This window comes from Nomascus leucogenys, chromosome 6 (genome assembly GCF_006542625.1).
Source record: "Nomascus leucogenys isolate Asia chromosome 6, Asia_NLE_v1, whole genome shotgun sequence".
Classification (NCBI taxonomy): Eukaryota; Metazoa; Chordata; class Mammalia; order Primates; family Hylobatidae; genus Nomascus; species Nomascus leucogenys.
Window position 1 is genome coordinate 59704364 of NC_044386.1, and position 23098 is coordinate 59727461.

The 23098-nt window shown below is 40.1% G+C and overlaps 1 protein-coding gene across 5 annotated transcripts in view; it reads right to left on the reverse strand.

Annotated features, from left to right (window-relative positions):
• Positions 1 to 23098, reverse strand: part of MGA (MAX dimerization protein MGA) — a 111301-nt gene that overhangs the window by 81972 nt on the left and 6231 nt on the right. For all 5 annotated transcript variants that reach the window (XM_030814264.1, XM_030814262.1, XM_030814263.1 and 2 more), the window contains exon 2: positions 19730 to 20860. In XM_030814264.1, the coding sequence (XP_030670124.1) occupies positions 19730 to 20793 (1064 nt within the window). In that variant the 5' untranslated portion in view covers positions 20794 to 20860. The remainder of the gene's footprint in view (positions 1 to 19729; positions 20861 to 23098) is intronic.

Genomic DNA, 23098 nt, shown 5'->3' on the forward strand with positions numbered 1-23098 from the left:
TGGACTTTCTAGCCTCCAGCACTGTGAAAAAAAATAAAACTTCTGTTGCTTAAGCCAGCCAATCTATGGTATTTTGTTATGGCAGCCTGAGTAGACAAATGCAACCACTAAAAAAATTACAAAGACGTGATGTTTATATAAATGGAATTTGAAAAGCTCAATCCACACAAAAAGAGGAAAAGATAAACAGGTAAGAGAAGCAGCAAATAGCAAGATGACATGCTTAAAACTCAGCTACATTAAGTAATGGCATTAAATGTAAATAAACAAAACAGTCCAATTAAAAGCCAAAGGTTATAACAGTGGATAAAGAAACAAGTCCAACTATAAGCTATTTAAAAGAGTCGCAATGTAAATTCAAGGAAGAAGAATTAAGTACAAGGAGGGAAAATGATAAACCATGCAAAAACTTATCAGAAGGAAACCCATATGGCTCAATAACGTCAAACAAAGTAGACTTTAAAAAAAGGAGTTTTAGGCCAGGCGCAGTGGCTCACGCCTGTAATCTCAGCACTTTGGTAGGCAGGTGGATCACCTGAGCTCAGGACTTCAAGACCAGCCTGGGCAACACAGTGAAACCCCATCTCTACTAAAATACAAAAAGTTAGCTGGGCATGGCATTGTGTACCAGTAATCCCAGCTACTCAGGAAGCTGAGGCAGGAGAATCGCTCGAACCTGGGAGGCAGATGTTGCAGTGAGCCGACATCGCGCCACTGCACTCCAGCCTCAGTGACAGAGCGAGACTCCATCTCAAAATAAAATAAGGAGTTTTATCACAGATAAAGAGGCACATAATTAAAACTTTATGAGTTCAATTCACCAAGAAAACATCAACAACCCTAAAAGTATATGTACATAATCATATAGCTTCAACATATTTGAAGCAAAAATCTATAGTACCAAAAAGAGAAACAGAAAAATCCACAAATATAGTGGGAGATTTTAACCCATCTTTCTCAGTAACTGACATTAAAAAAATCAGGAAACAGAAGAACTGAATAATACTATCAACCAAACTTACTTGATAAGCCTTTATACAACATTATACCCAACAACTGTACAATACACACATCCTTTTCAAGTATACATGAAGTATTAATCAGAAACAGATCACATGCTAGACAATAAAGCAAACCCCTGATAATTTCCAAAGGTTTTAAGCCATATGTTCTTTGACAACAACAGAATCAAACTACAAATCAGTAACAAACTTATCAACTCAACATACCAAATGTGTAGAATGTACCTAAAGTAGTGCTCAAGAGTCAAACATATAGTTTAAAATACATAAAAATGAAAAAGTCTAAAATCAATTATCTAAGACAGGAGTTGATAGTTTTTTTCTGTAAAGGGCTAAACAGTAAAAATTTTAGGCTTTGCAGTCCATACAGTCTCTGTTGCAACTACTCAAACTACAGACAATACATAAACAAAATAAAATAAATACAAGTACAAAATACAAATACAAAAGACAAGCATGACTGTCTTCCAAAAAATAGGACACTGAAATATGAACTTTAATTTTCACATCACAAATAACTATTATTTTGTTTTTTTCCCCAATCACTGAAAAGTGTTAAAAAATCATTCTTAGCTTACAAGCCAAGTAAAAACCAACGGTAGGCACATATGATCCATGGGTCTTAGTCCACCAAACCCTAATCTAAGGCAAATTAAACTAAAAACAAGTAGAACAAAGGAGTTAATGATGAGAGAAAAATCAATGAAATAGAAAAAAAACAAAGAACTTGAAGTCACAATTTGAAACCTGCCAACAAGAAAACTCTCTGGCTTCACTGATAAATTCTATCAAATACATAATGAAAAAAAAACAGCAAACTTGCACAAACTCAGCACATACAGAAAACAGAACACTTTGCAACGTGTTTTATGAGGTAACCATAACCCTACTGCTAATACATCAGAAATAAAACTATAAACAAATATCCCACATGAATTTGGTGCAAAAATCCTCAATAATATATTAGCAAATTGAAACCAGTAATATTAAAAAGGATGATATCATCATGGCCAGGTAATGTTTAGCCCAAGAATGTAAGATCACCCCTCCCCTCTAAATCAATGTTAATTCACCATATTAACGAAATAAAGGGGAAAAAACATATGATATTTCAATGGATTTAGAAAAATCATTTGATGAAATTCAACACTCATTCTTAACAATATTCAGGAAAATGGGTAATAGTAGGAAAGTATTTCAATGCGATAAAGAGCACTACACAAAAACTACACCCAACATGCTATAAAAAATACAGAATGAGTTTCTCTAAGATCAGGAGACATGAATGACCACTCAAAAAAAAAATTTTTTTTTTAAGACAGCATCTCACTCTGTTGCCCATGCAGTGGTATAACCATGGCTCACTGCAACCTCAACCTCCCAAGCTCAACTCAAGCAATCCTCCCACCTCAGCCTCTCAAGTATCTGGGCCTACAGGTGTGTGCCACCATGCCCAGCTCATTTTTTTTTAAGTTTTTATAGAGATGGGGGTGGGCTGGGTGGGTGTCACTATGTTGCCGGGGCTGCTTTCAAGCTCCTGGGCTCAAGTGATCCTCCTACCTTGGCATCCCAAAGTGCTGGAATTAAAGGCGTGAGCCACTGCACCCTGCCTCAAAATTTATTTTCAACACAGTACTGGGAGTCCAAGCAATGCAATAAAGCAAGAGAGAGAACAGGCATAAAGATTGGAAAGAAGATGTAAAACTAAATTTGTTCACAGGTAATACTGTATATGTAGAAAATTTATAAAGGAATCTATAAATTAGTAAAACTCAGCTGGATTTCTATATACTATCAAAAAATTGGGAAATTATTATTATTATTTTTTTTTTTTTTTGAGACAGTCTTGATCTGTCACCCAGGCTGGAGTGCAGTGGCACGATCTCGGCTCACTGCAAGCTCCGCCTCCCAGGTTCATGCCATTCTCCTGCCTCAGCCTCCCGAGTAGCTGGGACTACAGGTGCCCGCCACCATGCCCGGCTAATTTCTTTTTGTAGTTTTAGTAGAGACAGGGATTCACCGTGTTAGCCAGGATGGTCTCGATCTCCTGACTTCATGATCCTCCCGCCTCGGCCTCCCAAAGTGCTGGGATTACTACAGGCGTGAACCACCATGCCCGGCCAAAATTGGGAAATTATTTTAAATGCCAATTACAAAGATCATTTTTTAAAACACCTAGGAATAAGTCCAATTAAAGACTAAAAAGAATGAATGTTTGAGATAAACTAAATAAGATCTAAATAAACAGAGATATATACCATGTTTATCAGAAGATTCAATGATGTCAAAATATCAAGTCTTTTCAATTGGATCTATTGTTCAAGGCAATTCCAGCGAGTTTTTTCACAGAAACTGAAAAGCTGACTCAAAATTTATGTGGAAATACAAAGAACCCAGAATAACCAAAATAATGGGGGGTTCAAAGTCTTACATTGCCAGATTCTAAGACTTATTATAAACCTACTATCATTAAGACAGCATGGTATTGCCCAAAATAATAGAAAACATGGACAAATAAATCAATGAAACAGAATTTAGTATAAAATAAACCTACCTGTACACATATAGTCACCTGATTTTCCTAAGCGACAATGCAGTTTAATGGAGAAAATTATTTTCAGTAAGTGATGCTAGAGCACCTAGCCATCTGCATGGAAAAATACGAACCCTGACCCTTCACATCATGTACAAAAATTATTAATAATTCAAGACAGATCACAGACTTAAATGTGAAAACCAAAACGACTTCCCCCTTTCAAACATTTCACTTAACTGGTGAAAACAGCTCTCTCTTTATCAATTTTTTCAAAACTTTACTGTATAAGTTACATAATATAAAAGCCACCCACATTTTAAGTGTTAACTCAATAATTTTTAGTAAATGTATAGTTATTAGCCATTAACAAAATCCAGTTTCCCTTTATCTGTTTTTAAAGGTTAAGCAAGCAAAAACTACAGAAAAGCCTCAAGCCAATCAATTTCCATAATCTAGCCCACTCTTTTCCCTTTCCCAATTATCTCAGTTCTTATGTATATCACATATAAATGACATTCTATATCAAGTAATTTAAGATTAATGCTTAAATAACTTGCTATTATTCTCTCGGTATCTTCACATTTCAAGACATAACTCTCATAATGTAGAAAAAAAATGTTTATCTTCTTTTCATTTAGCACACAACATGCATTTTGTTCGCAGTAGCTGGGAAACCTCGTGAGGCTAGATCTGGGCTGCTACTGCAATAACTGCTTTCACATCTTCCTGAGAAATTGAACTTGGTAAGTTATAAACACTCTCAGAAAGCATTTCTTCTATTTTCCTACAAAAACTTTATATGTAATGCATGAAATCTTGCCTTGAGGAAAGAATTTTACAAACAGTTAAGTTTCATTCTTCTGAGAAGTCTCTTCCATCCAAATAAATTAGGCAAAAGAATATCTAGGCAAAATCAATGAATTACAAGTATCAGTTAATTAAAAGGATTTTTTTTGTTGGCATTATGTAATCAATGCAACAAATAACACTACATATTAATGTGTGACAACACCAGCCACTCCAAGACACATTAAGAAAGTTTTAAATACTCATGATAAACTCATTCACTTAACATTTGCTGAGTGCCCAGTAATGCCAGACATTTTGTTAGGCACAGAGATTAACAAAGTAAATAAAACACTGTCTCTACATTCAAGGAATTTACAGGCCAATGCAGGAGACAGACAAGTAGACAATATGATGTAATTTAACAGATGCTATGATAAACATACATATAGGCAATAAGGGTGCACATAAGAACCCATATTATAATGCCTTCCATAAAACTGGTGATTAGCACGCCCTATGTAACTAACCTGCACATCCTGCACATGTATCCAGGAACTTAAAATAATTTTTTTAAAAAAAAGAAAAGGGAAAAAAAACAAAACTGGTGCTTAGGCCGTGCACGGTGGGTCACGCCTGTAATCCCAGCAGTTTGGGAGGTCAAGATGGGCAGATTGCTTGAGCTCAGGAGTTCAAGACCAGCCTGGGCAACATGGCGAAACCCTGTCTCTACAAAAATTACAAAAAATAATTAGCCAAGTGTTCATGCCTGTAGTCCCAACTACCTACCTATGGGGCTGATGCGGGATGATCACTTGACCCCAGGAGGTCAAGGCTGCAGTGAGCCAAGATCGTGCCACTGCAGTCCAGCCTGGGTGACAAAGTGAGACCCTATCTCCAAAAAAAAAAAAAACAAAAAACAAAACAAAACAAAACAAAAAAACTAGTGCTTTAATTAACAGAACAAAGAACTAAGAAATCCACTGGAAAAGAGAAATGTAGAGTACAGAAGAAAATAAAAGAGCTCTTGGCAGGCTGAGGCAGGAGGACTGCTTGAGCCCAGGAGGCAGGGACCAACCTGGGAAACACAGTGAGACCTTGTATCTACAAAAAATAAAAAATTAGCCAGGTGTGGTGGTGCACACCTGTAGTCAGTCCCAACTACTCAGGAGGCTGAGATGAGAGGATCACTTGAGGAGACCAGGAGACCAAGCTTGCAGTGAGCCATGGATTGTGTCCCAGCACTGCAGCCTGGGTAACAAAGCAAAACCCTGTCTCAATTTAAAAAAATAAAGCACAGTACAATGATGAGAACAACCACACCAAGGTTTATAACAGAAATTTCATAATATGAAGGATCAATAAAAGGTTCTGAAAGCAAAAGGGGGCAAGGTTACATTCAAATCACCAAAGCAAAACATGGCATCAAACTTCTCAATAGGAAACTGGGAGGCAACAATACATTTTCAAAGAACTCGTTACAGAAACAATTTTATAAAGTTTGAGAAGCAGAATAAAGCCAATTCCCAACATATAAGAAAAAATTGAGGGGTGAAGAGAGGTGAAGCTGGGAACTATTTTCATCATAAGTAATTTTACTTAAACATCTTAAAATTCTATGTTCTATAGATACTTTCTAAAGAAACTACTGAAAAATGAACTTCACAAAACAACAAAAACAACACAAACCAGTAAAGACAGCTTAAGACACAGGACACAAAAGAACCTCCATGAGGCCGGATGTGGTGGCTCACACTTGTAATCCCAGCACTTTGGGAGGCTGAGAAAGGAGGATCACTTGAGGTCAGGAGCTCAAGATCAGCCTGGCCAAAATGGTGAAACCCATCTCTACCAAAAACAAAAATTAGCCGGGCGTAGAGGCATGAGCCTGTAGTCCCAGCTACTTGGGAGGCTGAGGCAGGAGAATCCCTTGAACCCAGGTGACAGAGGTTGCAATGAGCCGAGATCACACCACTGTAATCCAGCCTGGGCGACAGAGATTCCATCTCAAAAAAATAAATAAATAAAAAGAACCTACATGAAAATAGCAAATGTAAAGTTAGCAGGATGATAGCAAAGGAAAATCCCAAGATGGCAGCTTGGTAAGAGCCTAGAGAACAACCAGATCAGATTGGCAAAGGAGAATAAAGAGCTCCCGAAGGAAGTATGCAGAGGAGGTACACACAAAAATTTACTTTCAATAGGTGAATATGTGTATGCACATATATGTATATATGTGTGTCTATGTGTATGAATGAACCAAAAGATTTTTTTAAATAATGTAGGTAGAAGGGGGGTGCAGCGCCTCACGCCTATAATCCCAACACTTTGGGTGGCCGAGGCAGGCAGATCACCTGAGGTCAGGAGTTCGAGACCAGCCTAACCAACATGGAGAAACCTCATCTCTACTAAAAATACAAAATTAGCTGGGCATGGTGGCGCATGCCTGTAATCCCAGCTACTCGGGAAGCTGAGGCAGAAGAATCGCTTGAACCTGGGAGGCAGAGGTTGCAGTGAGCCGAGATCACGCCATTGCACTCCAGCCTGGACAATAAGAGCAAAACTCCGTCTCGGAAAAACAAAAAAAAGAATGTGGGTAGAATAAGCACCAGTACATATAAAACTACGAATATTAAAAAAAAAAAAAAAGCAGTAATGAACTACTACAAAACAAAGTTATAAAAGAAAATTAACTCATAGTATGACATTTGGCTCAGCAGTATAGAATATTTATCTTATAACATAAAAAAATGGATTATTTGGCCAAGCATGGTGGCTCAAGCCTGTAATCCCAGCACTTTGGGAGGCCAAGGCAGGAGGATTACTTCAGCGCAGGAGTTCAAGACCTGCCTGGGAAACATGGTGAAATCCTATCTCTACAAAAATAAAAAAATTAACTAAGCAAGGTGGCACACACTTATAGTCTCAGCTACTCGGGAGGCTGAGGTGGGAGGATCACTTGAGCCTGGCAGGTTGACGCTGCAGTGAACTGTGATCACCCACTACAACTCCAGCCTGGGCAACCAAGTGAGACTCTGTCTCAAAAAGAAAGAAAAATTAGTTGACCAAAAATTATGATAATGACACTAAGAGAATTAAAAAAAAAAAAAAAAAAAAGAGTATACTACGAGGATTTAAAAACAGTAACAACTAAACAGCCTATATATTGTACCAGAAAATAATTTTAAATGGATTACATGTAAAATTGATAATTATTTGGCATTATGCATATGACCTAGACAGAGGCAAATACCACAAGAAATAGCTAAAATGGAAAAACTAATTTCCTCTATAAAGAAAACTAGGGGGTGAAAAACGGTAAAGCCAAGTCACTACTATTTTTCATCATAAGTGGTTTTATTTAATCTTTTTAAATTATATATTATGTATTTGCTATATAATGAGCTTGTCTGGTCTTTGTCCAGGGTTCCTGGTACAAAGCTTCTAAAATCTTTGGTATTCCCAGAGTGACAGAAGGGACTGTCATTCATGAACCCACTGGCTCACACCTGAGTTTATACTAATGACATGACCTGTGGTAGACCCCCTAAATAGATCCAGGATGGCGCTGGTCTCCAAAAAGAACAACACTGTGATTAAAGAAATGGGACTCTGAACCAGCTCAACCTCTAGGGTGGGGGAAAGAACTGAAGATTAAGTTCAATCACAGATTTTGTCAATTACCCCTATGTAATGAACCCCCAAAATTTTGAATACCAAAGCTTAATAAAGCTTCCTGATTGGTGAACACATTGATGTCCCAGAAGGGTGATGTACCCTATATGTTTCCATGGGGAGAGGACATGGAAGCTCTGCACGTGAGACCCTCCCAGACCTTGTTCTTTACGTCTCATTAGGCTGGTCCTAATTTGTATTCTTTACAGCAAAATTCTAACTCTAAATACAGCATTTTCCTGAGTTCTATGAGTCTAGTGAATTAGTGAACCTGAGGGAGACTGTGAGAATCTCAGGATTTGTAGCCAACTGGTGAAAAGTACAGGTGGCCTAGGATCTCCAGTTGTGGTTAATGTCTCAACTAGGCGCAGTCTTGTTGGGGACCATGCATTTCAGCCTATGGAGACTAACTATGGGTTCTTATTCAATACATCAGGGGGAGTTAAAACAGAACAGTACTATTTTTACTTAATTTTTTAAATTGTAAGGCAACTGTGTACCTCTGAAAAGTTAAGCAGATTAGTAACAGTATTGAATTTCCTTTTAAAAATTATAATTCTGACAAGGGCAAAACTAGAAGAATGCTGCTACAACCTGAGCAATACACTCAAGAGACAGAGTAAGAAATGCATCAAAGTAAAGAACCAACAACGACTAGTTAGAAAAACGCCTTACCACAGAGGTGGAATACAGCAGGACCATGGTCAGGCAGTTACCATCATAAAGCTATACCAATTAAAACAATGTGATTTGGGCCTTAAGTGTAGACAAACTGATCAAGGGAAGAAAACAGTGTCCAAGAATATACACACAGGGACGTACACAATCACCTGAGTAATCCCAACGGCCAATAAATAATACAAAAAGGTGTTCAACTTTGCTAATCACTAGAAAAAGACAAACTACAACCATAATGCTCCCACTTTTGCCACTATTTGCCACCTACTACCGAAAGTTGTATTTAGAGCAATTAGACAAGAAAAAGAAAAAAGCATATTCAAATTGTCAAGGAGTTTGTAAAGATATCTCTTTTAATAGATGGTGCAATCTTATATAAAGAAAATTTTCAAAAACACACACATACACAAAAAAAAACGCACTCTCAGTCCCCCCAACACAACACAACACACCACACACACAAACCACTCAATAAACAATTCAGCAAAGTTGAAGGATACAAACTCAACACACAAAAATCAAGTGTATTTCAACACAATAAACAATATGCAATACAAAACAGCAATGGGCAATATAAAAAGAAAAGAAAACCACTCAATATATAATAGCATCAAAAAGAATAAAATACTTAGGAAGAGATTTAACTAAGAAAGCAAAACACTTTTTTTTTTTTTTTTGAGACGGAGTCTCGCTCTGTCGCCCGGGCTGGGGTGCAGTGGCGCAATCTCGGCTCACTGCAAGCTCCGCCTCCCGGGTTCACGCCATTCTCCTGCCTCAGCCTCTCCGAGTAGCTGGGACTACAGGTGCCCGCCACCACGCCCGGCTAATTTTTTTGTATTTTTAGTAGAGACGGGGTTTCACCGTGGTCTCGATCTCTTGACCTCGTGATCCGCCTGCCTCGGCCTCCCAAAGTGCTGGGATTACAAGCGTGAGCCACCGCGCCCGGCCAGCAAAACACTTTTACAGTGAAAACCATAAAAGCATTACTGAAAAAAATTAAAATGGAAAGATATCCCATGTTCATGAATAGGAAGACAACTCAAAGTGTTGAACGAATTCAACAAAACCCTTATCAAAATCCCAACAGGATTTTTCAGAAGTAGAAAATGAAACCTCGGCCCAGCACGGTGGTTCATGCCTATAATCCCTGTAATCCCAGCACTTTGGGAGGCCAAGGCGGGTGGATCACAAGATCAGGGGTTTAAGACCAGCCTGGCCAATATGGTGAAACCCCGTCTCCACTAAAAATACAAAACATTAGCCGGGCGCGGTGGCGCGCACCTGTAGTCCCAGCTACTCAGGAGGCTGAGACAGGAGAATTGCTTAAACACGGGAGGCGGAGGTTGCAGCGAGCCGAGATCACACCACTGCATTCCAGCCTGGGCAGCAGAGCAAGACTCAGTCTCAAAAAAAAGAAAATGGACTCCCAAAGGACCTTAAATAGCAAAAACAATTTTGAAAAATAAGAACAAAGTTGGTGGTCTCACACTGCCCAATTTGAAAATGTCTAGTAATCAAAATAATGTGGTACTGGCATAAAGATAAACATAAACATACAGGTGAACAGAATACAGAGAGCTGAGAAATCAATTCGCACATATGTGGTCAATTGATTTTCAACAGGTGCAAAGGACAGTCTTTTCGTTTTGTGTTTTTTTTTTTTTCTGAGACGGAATCTCGCTCTGCTGCCCAGGCTGGAGGGCAGTGGTGCAATCTCGGCTCACTGCAACCTCTGCCTCCCGGGTTCAAGCGATTCTCCTGCCTCAGCCTCCTGAGTAGCTGGGACTACAGGTGTGCACCACCGTGCCTAGATAATTTTTTTTTGTATTTTTAGTAGAGACAGGGTTTCACTATGTTGGCCACACTGGTCCCGAACTTCTGACCTCATGATCCGCCTGCCTCGGCCTCCCAAAGTGCTGGGATTACAGGTGTGACCCACAGCACCTGGCCAGGACACTCTTTGCAATGAATTGTGACAGGAAAACTGGATACACACATGCAAAAGAATGAAGCTGAAGCCTTACCTTATACCACTAATAAAAACACTCAGGCGTGGTGGCTCATGCCTGTAATCCCAACACTTTGGGAGGCTGAGGCAGGCAGATCACTTGAGGTCAGGAGTTCGACACCAGCCTAGCCAACATGGCAAAACCTCATCTCTACTAAAAATATAAAAATTAGCCGGGCATGGTGGCAAGCGCCTGCAATCCCAGCTACTCGGGAGGCTGAGGTAGGAGAATCACTTGAACCTGGGAGGTGGAGGTTGCAGTGAGTGAAGATCACACCACTGCACTCCGGCCTGGGTAACAGAGTAAGACTCTGTCTCAAAAAAAAAAAAAAAAATTCAAAATTGATTGCAGACCTAAACTTAAGAGGTAAAACTATAAAACTCTTAGTAAGAAACGTAAGGGAAACTCTTCCTAATGTTAGATTTGGCAATGGTTTCTTAAGCATAACATCAAAAGCACAGGCAAGAGAATAAAGAATAGGAAAATTGTATACTTCATTAAAATTAAAAACTTGTGCATCAAAACACACTATATAAGAATGAAAAGACAACCCACAGAATGAGAGAAAAGATTTGCAAATCATTTATCTAACGGATTAATATCCAAAATATATAAAGAACTCCTGCATCTCAACAACAAAATAACGACTCAATTTTTAAATGGGCAAAGCACTTGAATAAACATTTCTCCTTATATAAATGGTAAATAAACATGTGAAAAAATGCCTAAATAACATTGTTATCATTAGGGAAATGCAAATTAAAAACCACAATGAGCTATCCCTTCATACCCATTAAGATGGCTATTATTAAAAACAGTAAGTGCTGGCCAGGATAAGGAGAAATTAGAACACTTGTGCACTGTTGATGGGAATATAGAGTGGTTCAGCCACTTTGGAAAACAGTATTGTGGTTCCTCAAAAAAATTAAAAATAGAATTACCATATGATCCAGCAATTCTACTTCTGGGTATATACCCAAAAGAATTCATTGGCCAGGTGCAGTGGCTCACTCCTGTAATCCAGCACTTGAGAGGCTGAGGTGGGTGGATCACCTGAGGTCAGGAGTTCGAAACCAGCCTGGCCAACATGGCGAAACCCCGCCTCTAATAAAAACACAAAAATTAGCTTGGTGTGGTGGCACACGCCTGTAATCCCAGCTACTCTGGAGGCTAGGGTGGGAGGATGGCTTGCACACAGAAGGCAGAGGTTGCTGTGAGCCAAGATCACACCTCTGCAATCCTGCCTGGGGGCGACAGAGCGAGACTCAATCTCCAAAAAAAAAGAATTCATAACTCCATTATTCACAATAGCAAAAAGGTAGAAGCTATCCAAGTGTCCATCAACAGATAAATGGGATAAGGCCAAAGAGATCAGGCAAGTGGCCTTTAAGTGCAACGGAAAGCCACTAAGAATTTTAAGAGGGGACATAATCCCCTGTAAGTCATATTTTTCAAAGATCCTTCTGTCTACCAAATAACAGCATGGGATCATGGGGGAAAAAGCAGCTGGGAAACCAGGTAGATGTTATGCAGCGGGGATGGTATTTTGGACTACAATAAAGATGATACAAAAATCAGCAGGCTCATGTACTATGGGTAGGGATATAAATGGTTATAACCTTTTAGAATATAATTTAGCAATTAGTTAAAATTTAAAATCTTGATCTAGGCAATTCCATTCCTAAGAATTAATCACTGTATTTGTAAAAGTATATAAAAAATGTGTGTAAGAAATTTTATTGAAGCATTATTTGTAGTGGCTAAAAAAACTAAAATAACTTCAGGGTCCATCAACACAGAACTGATTAAATACATCTTACGGATACTAATACAGCCCCTTAAAAATGCCTGCCATAGAATGTACAATGTTCAGAAAAAAAAAAAAAAAAAAAAAAAACGGATTCCAGAATGCGGGAGCAGCATTTTTGTAAAACTGTTCATGTTTGTCTAATATTGACATTTGTGAATTAATTCTTGTTTTAAATATATCAAACCATGCCAGGCACGGTGGCTCACGCCTGTAATCCCGGCACTTGGGGAGGCCGAGGCGGGCGGATCATGAGACCAGCCTGGCCAACATAGTGAAATCTCTACATAAAATTAGCCAGGCTTGGTGGCAGGTGCCTGAAATCCCAGCTACTCGGGAGGCTGAGGCAGGAGAATCACTTGAACCCAGGAGGTGGAGGTTACAGTGAGCCAAGATTGCACCACTGCACTCCAGCTGGCACAACAGTGCGAGACTTTGTCTCAAAAAAAAAAAAAAAAAAAAAATCAAACCGCAGTGATTCTCTCTATAATAATGTCATTCTCACTCACTTGCATTCTGATGAGCCTTCTTGGGAGAAAAATGTATGTGCCAGAAACTCCAGGTGCACCCATGGTAGTGTGCAATCAACTAATCAAACAGAAAAACATCTGAAAACTATGTTACACATGGAAAAGCTGAATGATACGTGCTTAGGTTGGAATTATGTAAAACCTAAGATCCATAATGCAGGAATTTGTTTCATTTGGTACTTAGAAAAGTACCTGAAACTAAAAGGTATTCAGTTACACTTAATGACTGAATAAAAGATAACAGAAATCATAAAGGAGTATAATTTTTCCCCAGATGTTTGAAGGTCATGTAGGGTATGAATTGATTTTGCCTTCTACAGCTACAATTTTTTTAAAAAGAAGAAATAGGTAAACATACAAAAAGGGGATGGCAAAGATGAATTTCTACTTACAGGAAATAAGCAGTCATCCATTAATGGAATTAGAAGCCTCTAAAGAGCTGGGCACAGTGGCTCACTCCCACAATCCCAACACTTTCAGAGGCTGACCTGGTAGGAGGATCCTTGTAGCCAGGAGTTTGAGAAGAGCCTGGCCAACATAGCAAGATCCCATTTCTACATAAATCTTTTTTAAAAATTAACTGGGCGTGGTGGTGCATGCCTGTAGTCCCAGCTACTAGGGAGGCTGAGGCAGGAGGATCACTAGGGCCCAAGAGGTCAAGGCTACAGCAAGCCATGAACCTGCCACTGCACTCCAGCCTGGGAAACAAACAGAGCAAGATCTGATTGAAAAAAAAAGAAAGGGGAAAAAAAAAGCAGCAGTAGCCTCTAAAGATAGTGAAACCAGAATAGCGAAAAACAAAAAAGACAATACCACATGTGCTAACAAAGATGTAGAAGTAACAGGAACTCTCATCACACATTTTTGGTGGAAGTGTAAGTTGGTATGATCCTTTTTGGAAAATTCTGGCAGTGTCTACTAAAAGTATGCCTAGTGTATGACTCAGCAATTCTCCTCCTAGACATTAACAGAAAGAAACTAGTGCGTATGTCCACCAAAGACACGTGTAAGAAAGTTTGCAGTTTTATTCATAACAGTCAAAAACTAGAAACAATCCAAATATGCATCAATAGGAGAATAACTTAACAGATTTACGTAAGGAGGCAAAAATAATGCAGAGGTTTCTGATTTGAATGACTATCATAGCTAATGCAAACAAAAAAGGACAGGATTTAAATAAAAAGAAAAATTCAGCTGGAATTGTCTATAATAATGAACATTTTGATCTAGAGGTCTGGAACTAAGAAGAGAGACAAATAAGCTAGAAGTATCAGTGGCTTTAAAAATAATCACTATTGGCCGGGCGCCATGGCTCACATCTGTAATCCCAACATTTTGGGAGGCCAAGGCAGGCAGATCAAGAGGTCAAGAGATCGAGACCATCCTGACCAACATGGTGAAACCCCGTCTCTACTAAAAATACAAAAAATAGTTGGGCGTGGTGGCACGCGTCTGTAGTCTCAACTACTCGGGAGGCTGAGGCAGGAGAATCACTTGAACCCAGGAGGCGGAGGTTGCAGTGAGCCCAGATCACGCCACTACGTTTCAGCCTGGGTAACACAGCGAGACTCTGTCTAAAAAAACAATAAAAATAAAAATAATCACTACTAAGCCAGGCATAGTGGCTCATGCCTACAATCCTAACACTTTGGGAGGCTGAGGCGAGCGGGCCACTTGAGGTCAGGATTTCAAGACCAGCCTGGCCAACATGGTGAAACCCCATCTCTACTAAAATTACAAAAAAATTAGTCAGGCATGGTGGCGGGCACCTGTAATCCCAGCTACCCCACAGGCTGAGACAGGAAAATCACTTGAACCTGGGAGGCAGAAGTTGCAGTGAGCCGAGATCGTGCCACTGCATTCCAGCTGAGGCAATAGAGCCAGACTGTCTAAAAATAAAAATAAAAAATAATAATTGGTTGGATGTAGTGGCTTGCCCCTGTAATCCAGCACTTGGGAAGCTGAGGTAGGTGGGTCACCTGAGGTCAAGAGTTCAAAACCAGCCTGGCCAACATGGCGAAAGCCCACCTCTATTAAAACTACAAAAATTAGCCAGGTGTGGTGGCACATGCCTGTAATCCCAGCTACTCGGGAGGCTGAGGCAGGAGAAATGCTTGAACCCAGGAGGCGGAGGTTGCAGTGAGTCGAGATCGCGCCACTGCACTTCAGCCTGGGCGACAGAGCAAGACTCCGTCTCAAAACATAATAATAATGAATATCAGATGGGAGAAGAGGTTAAAGTCATAGATAAGACTACAAGATGGCCAGGGACGGGGTGGCTCACGCCTGTAATTCCAGCACTTTGGGAGGTTGAGGCAGGTGGATCACCTGAGGTCATGAGTTCGAGACCAGCCTGGCCAACATGGTGAAACCCCGTCTCTACTAAAAATACAAAAATTAGCCAGGCATGGTGGCACATGCCTGTAATCCCAGCTACTCCAGAGGCTGAGGCAGGAGAATCATCTGAACCCAGGAAGCAGAGGTTGCTCTGAACTGAGATCGTGCCACTGCACTCCAGCCTGGGAAACAAGAGCAAAACTCCATCTCAAAGAAAAAAAAGAAAGAAAGAAAAAGACTACAACAGCTGGGCATGGTAGCTCACGCCTGTAATCCTAGCACTTTGGGAAGCTGAGGCAGGTGGATCACTTGAGGCCAGGAGTTCGAGACCAGCCTGACCAACATGGTGAAACCCTGTCTCTACTAAAAATACAAAAATTAGGCAGGCATGGTGGCATGCACCTGTAATTCCAGCTAACCCAGAGGCTGAGGCACAAGCATCACTTGAACCCAGGAGGCAGAGGTTGCAGCGAGCCAAGATCACACCACTGCACTTCAGTCTGGGCAACAGGGCAAGACTCGGTCTCCAAAAAAAAAAAAAAAGAAAAGAAAAAATAAGGACTACAAGAGCATAATACTAGGAAATAACCTTCATTTAATAAACATCTGAATATATTATAAGGAGTAAGAATAACTGAAAGAAGGGAAAAAATCAAGAGTTAAGAGAACCACGTGAATGGTATGGTAAAAGCCAAGGAAGAAAAAATAAGAGTTTAAAGTACGAGAAAATGGTCAAGCAACCGCAAATGTAGCAAATAAAGCCTGAATAAAGATCAGTGCGTTTACCAATAACATTAGCTAAAACAAAGCAGAATGACAGAGCAATCATATATCAGTAACTGAATAGAAAATGGGAAAACAGGCCGGGCGTGGTGGCTCACGCCTGTAATCCCAGCACTTTGGGAGGCTGAGGTGGGCAGATCATGAGGTCAGGAGATCGAGACCATCCTGGCTAACATGGTGAAACCCCGTCTCTACTAAAAAAATACAAAAAATTAGCCAGGCGCGGTGGCGGGCACCTGTAGTCCCAGCTACTCAGGAGGCTGAGGCAGGAAAATGGCGTGAGCCCGGGAGGCAGAGCTTGCAGTGAGCCGAGATAGCACCACTGCACTCCGGCCTGGGCAAAAGAGTGAGATTCTGTCTCAAAAAAAAAAAAAAAAAAGAAAATGGGAAAATAGTGTGTGTGTGCACACACACGTGTATATAATTTTTTAAACCCTTAAATCAGAGGTTGGCAAATTTTTCCTGTAAAGGAACAGATAGTAAATATTTTAGGCTTTACAAGCATCTATGGTCTCTGTCACATATTCTTGTATACATACTAAAATAGGCTATAGGCCAGATTTGCCCAACTCCTGCCTAAAAATAATTTCTGCTCCCCTATCAAGCACTTAGAGAAAAAGTTTACATATAGCTAAATACCATTTTCGCACATAAAAATAACGCTATTTCTTAGAGCATGATTCAAGTCGCTTTTCTCCCTTCAGTGACAGATATACTATATGTTAATAAATCTGAACCACTCTCTTGATCCATTAAAATCAAAAGCTCAACCATATGTAATCCCAACAGCTGCTTTCTATAACAAAAAAATAAGCCTGGCTGGGTGTGGCAGCTCATGCCTGTAATCCCAGCACTGTGAAAAGCCAAGGCTGGCAGATCACTTCAGCTCACGAGTTTGAGACCAGCCTGGGCAACATGGCAAAACCTTGTCTCTACTAAAAATAAAAAAAATTAGTAGTCCCAGCTATTCAGGAGGCTGAGGTAGGAGAATCACCCAAGTCCAGAAGTCAGGGCTGCAGTGAGCCGTGAATGCGCTACTGCACCCATTCTAAGTGACACAGCCATACACTGTCTCGAAAAACAAACAAACATACGTCTGACCCTTTCACCTAACAAACTCCTTCAGGCCCTATCCTCCAAAGGAATTGTAATAAATTCTGCATCATCCAATGGTACAATAAACTGTTTCTGGGTAACAAGGGTAAAAATACAATTTGTGGTCAACTGTTTAAATCTTTTTTTTTTTTTTTTTGAGACGGAGTCTCGCTCTTTCACCCAGGCTGGAGTGCAGTGGCGCGATCTCGGCTCACTGCAAGCTCCGCCCCCCGGGGTTCACGCCATTCTCCTGCCTCAGCCTCCCGTCTAGCTGGGACTACAGGCGCCTGCCACCTCGCCCGGCTAATTTTTTGTATTTTTAGTAGAGACGGGGTTTCACCGTGTTAGCCAGGATGGTCTCGATCTCCTGACCTCGTGATCCGCCCGCCTCGGCCTCCCAAAGTGCTGGGGTTACAGGCGTGAGCCACCGCGCCCGGCCAAATCTTATTTTAATTATGTTAGATAATCAAGATGATTAAGCTGTGGCTGAAGAATCAAGTTTAAAGATGGCATCCACCAGTTGCAATTACAAACAATACCACAGCAAAAAGTATAACCTGAAAGAACCTTTCCCCTTTGACAAAAAAACTGTATGCACTGCTTGAGCAGCACTTCCTCCTGCTGCAACAATCCTTAGAAAAAGCAAAGCAATAACCAGCTCATAGACGAGGCAAGGGGAATTCATGAGCACGGAGATTCCAAATTCAAAAAATAGTAGCTGTTAGTGGCCTACAATTTTAGCAAGAAAAGGAAAGTAAAGGAAATTTGTGTGCAGGGATTTCTTTACTTTTGCTGAACTTGGGTTTAAAAATCAAAATAAGGCAAGTTCAGGCCGGGTGCGGTGGCTCACATCTGCAATTCCAACACTTTTGGAGGTGGAGGCGGGTGGATCACCTGAGGTCAGGAGTTTGAGACCAGCCTGGCCAACATGGTGAAACCCCATCTCTACTAAAAAAATACAAAAAATTTAGCCAGACATGGTGGCACACACCTGCAATCCCAGCTACTTGGGAGGCTGAGGCAGGAGAATCACTTGAACCTGGGAGCCAGAGGTTGCAGTGAGCCGAGACGGCACCACTGCACTCCAGCCCGGGCGACAGAGTGAGACTCCATCTCAAAAAAAATAAACAAACAAAAATAAGGCAAGTTCAAACAAAAAGAAACAACAGCATCATTCACAATAGTCAAATTCAATTTTGCTTTTTGGAACTGTGAAATTCTCCCCCCGCCTCATCCCAAATATTTTGGATTTGTGGTTAGTTGAATACACAGCTGCAGCCTCCATGGAATATCGATTGTATAGACAACTCATGATTACAGGCAACTTTCTGTATCTGAGGGGGACTGGTTCCAGGACCCTCCCCATATACCAAAATCTGAGGATACTCAAGTCCCTTAGTTGGCCAGCTGTATCTGTGGATGCAGAACCAGTAGATGTGGTGGGCCTACTGTAACTGAAGAGGGAAGAAAAATAACGCCAAATCATTATAAGGCACAAAATGGATTGAGTCGTTATTTGCATCTAATATTTGTGAATTTACTGCCTGAGGGATATCCTAATCCATAAATTGCCCAACCAAAGAAGAAGCTGAAAATTATTACTTGTTGAAATAGTATGCTTACGGCCAGGCGCAGTGGCTCACGCCTATAATCCCAGCACTTTGGGAGGCCGAGGCGGGCACATCATGAGGTCAGAAGATCGAGACCATCCTGGCTAACACAGTGAAACCCCATCTCTACTAAAAATATAAAAAAATTAGCCGGGCGTGGTGGTGGGCGCCTGTAGTCCCAGCTACTCGGGAGGCTGAGGCAGGAGAATGGCGTGAACCTGGGAGGCGGAGCTTTCAGTGAGTGGAGATCGTGCCACTGCATTCTAGCCTGGGCGACAGAGCAAGACTCCGTCTCAAAAAAAATAGCATGCTTACTCTCTTTAAAATTTACCTGGCATAACTGAAGCTTTGTACCCTTTGACCAACATCTTTCAGTCTCTCTCTACCCTCTGGCATCCACCATTCTACTTTCTACTTTTATGAACATTTTGCAGTATTTGTCTTTTTTTTTGTTTTGCCTATTTCACTTAGCATAGTATTCTCTAGGCTCATCTATGCTGTCATAATTGGTATGATTTTCTTTTTTTTTTTTTTGAGACGGAGTCTCAAATGTAGTCAGGTGTTGGTATTCTTGGGTGGTCCTGGAACCAATCCCCCAAGGCTATCAAGGAACATTCTAAATACATATGAATAATTCTGATGTTATCCAATTTGCCTACAATTCTAGATCCTGAACCCAACTGACTCTCATTACAGAAAAATGATGTCACTTCACAGAATGTAAAAGCAGTTGTAGTATATTTTATAGTGGCTTACATTTATCAACATCTGTAGCATTCCACAGAACCAAGATGTTAAAGCCAACATCTGGCCCATCTCAATCTTCCTTTTATTTCTAAGAACAGAAAAACTACTACTTACCATTCAGAAATCTCTTGCTTCAATTGAGGAACTTCACTAAGTGCTGAATCAGTATCCATGAAACCAAGAAAGTCTCGTTTTATATTAAGGGAAGTCTTCTCCAAACCCTTGCCTGATGTTTCATGACCCCTTGACAAAGGATCCAAATCACCTGGTTGTATCTCTGACCCCTGACCTTCTGTAAGACGGACCCGATGACCAGAAGAACTGGAAATATTATTCCCTTCTTGGTCAGAGCTGTTCTTTTGTTTTCCATCTCTCTGGGGCTTACTATTCAGCCCATCATCCCGAAAGCCTTTGGCAAATGGATTGTAATCTATTTTCAGCTGAGTAATCTGAATGTTCTGATAAGCTGTTACTGCAAAGAATTCAGTCTGTGGGAAGGTAAAAGTGTGGACACCAGGGCCATTTAATTGTATCACCTCCACAGCCTTTTCTGCAGGCACCAAATGAAGCCTCGGCAGGTAACGATGCATAGAGTGCAAGATGATATGCCCTTCTTGGTCCAGTGTATTGTTGGTAAGTTTGAGTTTATAGAAAGATACTGGTTGATGCATCCAATAATGACCTGTGGAAGGAGATTCTGGATGAATAAAAACCCTCCCCAAAACATGAGGTTCAGCCTTCCCACTGGGTTCCCACCAACGACCATTCCACTTATAACGATGGTTATCCACAGGAGATATATCCATGACAAGAATATACTTCAAATTTGAATCTAAACCTGTTATCCAATAACGACAGTAAGGAAACATGCGTCTTCCTTGCTTGGTCAGAATCATCTCTGTGCTTCGATGATAGAACTCATTCCACATACTATTGTTATCGAGGGTAACAGTGATTCCACCCACAGTACAATCAGCTGGAAGGCAAATCTTCCCTTTAGATTTTACTGGTGATGACACACTACTAGCCAAAGTACAGGCATCCTGATTAGTAACCAAAATTCCTTGATCAGTTTTGCCATTTCCTGGCTGCTTTAAGATGACAAAGAAGGTAGGTGCTGCTCCTGCCACTGTTCCACCATCTTGATTAGCCAATATAATCTGCTGTTTCTCCTCCATGATTTCAGTAGGAAACTCAGTAGTAAGACAACTGTAATCACCACATAGTCACAATGGCCTTCCCATCCTAAGAAACAAGCAAAAAAAAACCAAAAACAAAAAACACCCTTTAATCAAGTATTTATTTCTTGAACAAAAATACAAGAATGATTATGTCATCCCCAAAATATTCCTAAATTCTTCTAAGACTTTGCTTCTAAGTTTTTCTTTCAATCACAGTAAGAATATTTATTCTGGAATATCTAATCATTTTTTAGAGTTCATTTTAATCTAATTAGTTAAGGTGCTTATATCCTAATCCTCTAACAATTCACTATAAATACTATAATCTCACACAAAGAAACAAAAGTGTATATTCATTATAAAAAAATAAAAGTATACAAAATTAAAAAGTTAAATTTGAAGGTTATGCATTTTTAAAGCATCCTGACACTTTATGAATTAATTTGCCAGAAGATTCCTTTATATAGCAAGTTCCCCGGTGATGAGTAAATTAAATAAGTGAATTTCCATTTTCATCCCAAAGAGCTAATTGTACAGAATTAGTTCTTCACATGGTTCAGAAGACATGATGCCATAAATAACTAAAAAGCTATCTAACTTCTTAGTACACACATTTAAAGAAGCCACGACAAATCACTGGAACTCAATGGATCTTACACTGAAATAAATTCCAGATGAATCTAGTATTTATTTTTTTATTCCTAAATCCTGAGAAAAGTTTTTTGATAAGACACAAAATCTAAAACCAGTAAGGACAAAAAAAAAAAAAAGATGATCAATTTAATATTATATAACGCCAGGTGTGGTGGCTCACACCTGCAATCCCAGCACTTTGAGAGGCCAAGGCCGGTGGATCATTTAAGGCCAGGAATTCTAGAGTAACCTGGCCAACATAACGAAACCCCATCTCTATTAAAAATAAAAAAATTAGCCTGGTGTGGTGGCACACGCCTGTAGTCCCAGCTACTCAGGAGGCTGAGGCACGAGAATCACTTGAACCTAGGAGGCAGAAGGTGCACTGAGCCAAGATCACACCACTGCACTCCAGCCTGGGTGACAGGGAAAGACTCTGTCTCAAAGAAATAAAAATAAAATAAAATTTAATATTCTGTAAATTTTTTAATCTGGCAAAATCATTTAAGCAAAATCAAAAAGCAAACTAGCCAGGAAAAGGTATTTGCAACTTATAAAGAACTCATTTCCCTAATATAAAAAGGGGGCTGGACATGGTGACTCACACCTATAATCTCAGCACTTTGGGAGGCCAAGGCAGGAAGATTGCTTGAAGTCAGGAGTCCCAGACCAGCCTGTTCAATGTAGTGAAAGCTCGTCTCTATTAAAAAATAATAGCGGCCGGGAGCAGTGGCTCACGCCTGTAATCCAAGCACTCTGGGAGGCCAAGAAGGTCAGATCACTTGAGGTCAGGAGCTCAAGACCAGCCTGGCCAACATGGTGAAACCCCGTCTCTACTAAAAATAAAAAAATTAGCTGGGCATGGTGGTGTGTGCCTATAATCCCAGGTACTCGGGAGGCTAAGGCAAGAGAATCGCTTGAACCCAGGAGGTAGAGTTGCAGCAAGCCAAGATGGCACCACTGCACTTCAGCCTGGGTGACAGAGCGAGACTCTGACACACACAAAAAGAATAAAATAAAAATACATTAACAGTAATAATAATTTTTAAAGGCTTCCTACAAATCAGCAAGACCAAATACCTAACAGAAAAATGAGTAAAGGATAATAAACGCAAATGGCTATGAATATGTACATAGTTAAGAGGAAAGCAAATTAAAATCATCTTGAGATACTGGTTTTTTTTACTTATCAGACTGGCAAAAATCAAAGCCTGGTAGTGCTGGAAAGGGTATAGGTCAACCAGCATTCTCCCCTAAGTTACTGGCCAGTTACTGGGAGTATAAAATAACAGAATCTCTATGAGAGGGCAACTTGAAAATATCAAAAGTACAAATCCATATATCATCCTACGACAAAGAAGTTTTTCCAGGACTTTAAGTTTTTTTAATTCACTGTTAAAACCCACTATAGGACTTTAAATACACACACCTGTGATAAATGATATCTATACAAGTTTATCCCCTGCATTCCCATTTATAACAGCAAAAGACTAGACAGGAAGAGAGAAGTCCTTAAAATGATAAAACAAATGATGACACATCCATACAGTGGAATGTTAACAGTCATAAAAGAGAATGTGTAAGTTTAATGAATGCATGCAAAAAATATCTACAAGATATATTAAGCATAAAATGTTCAGAGGAGTTGTAAATTACGCCACACATCTTT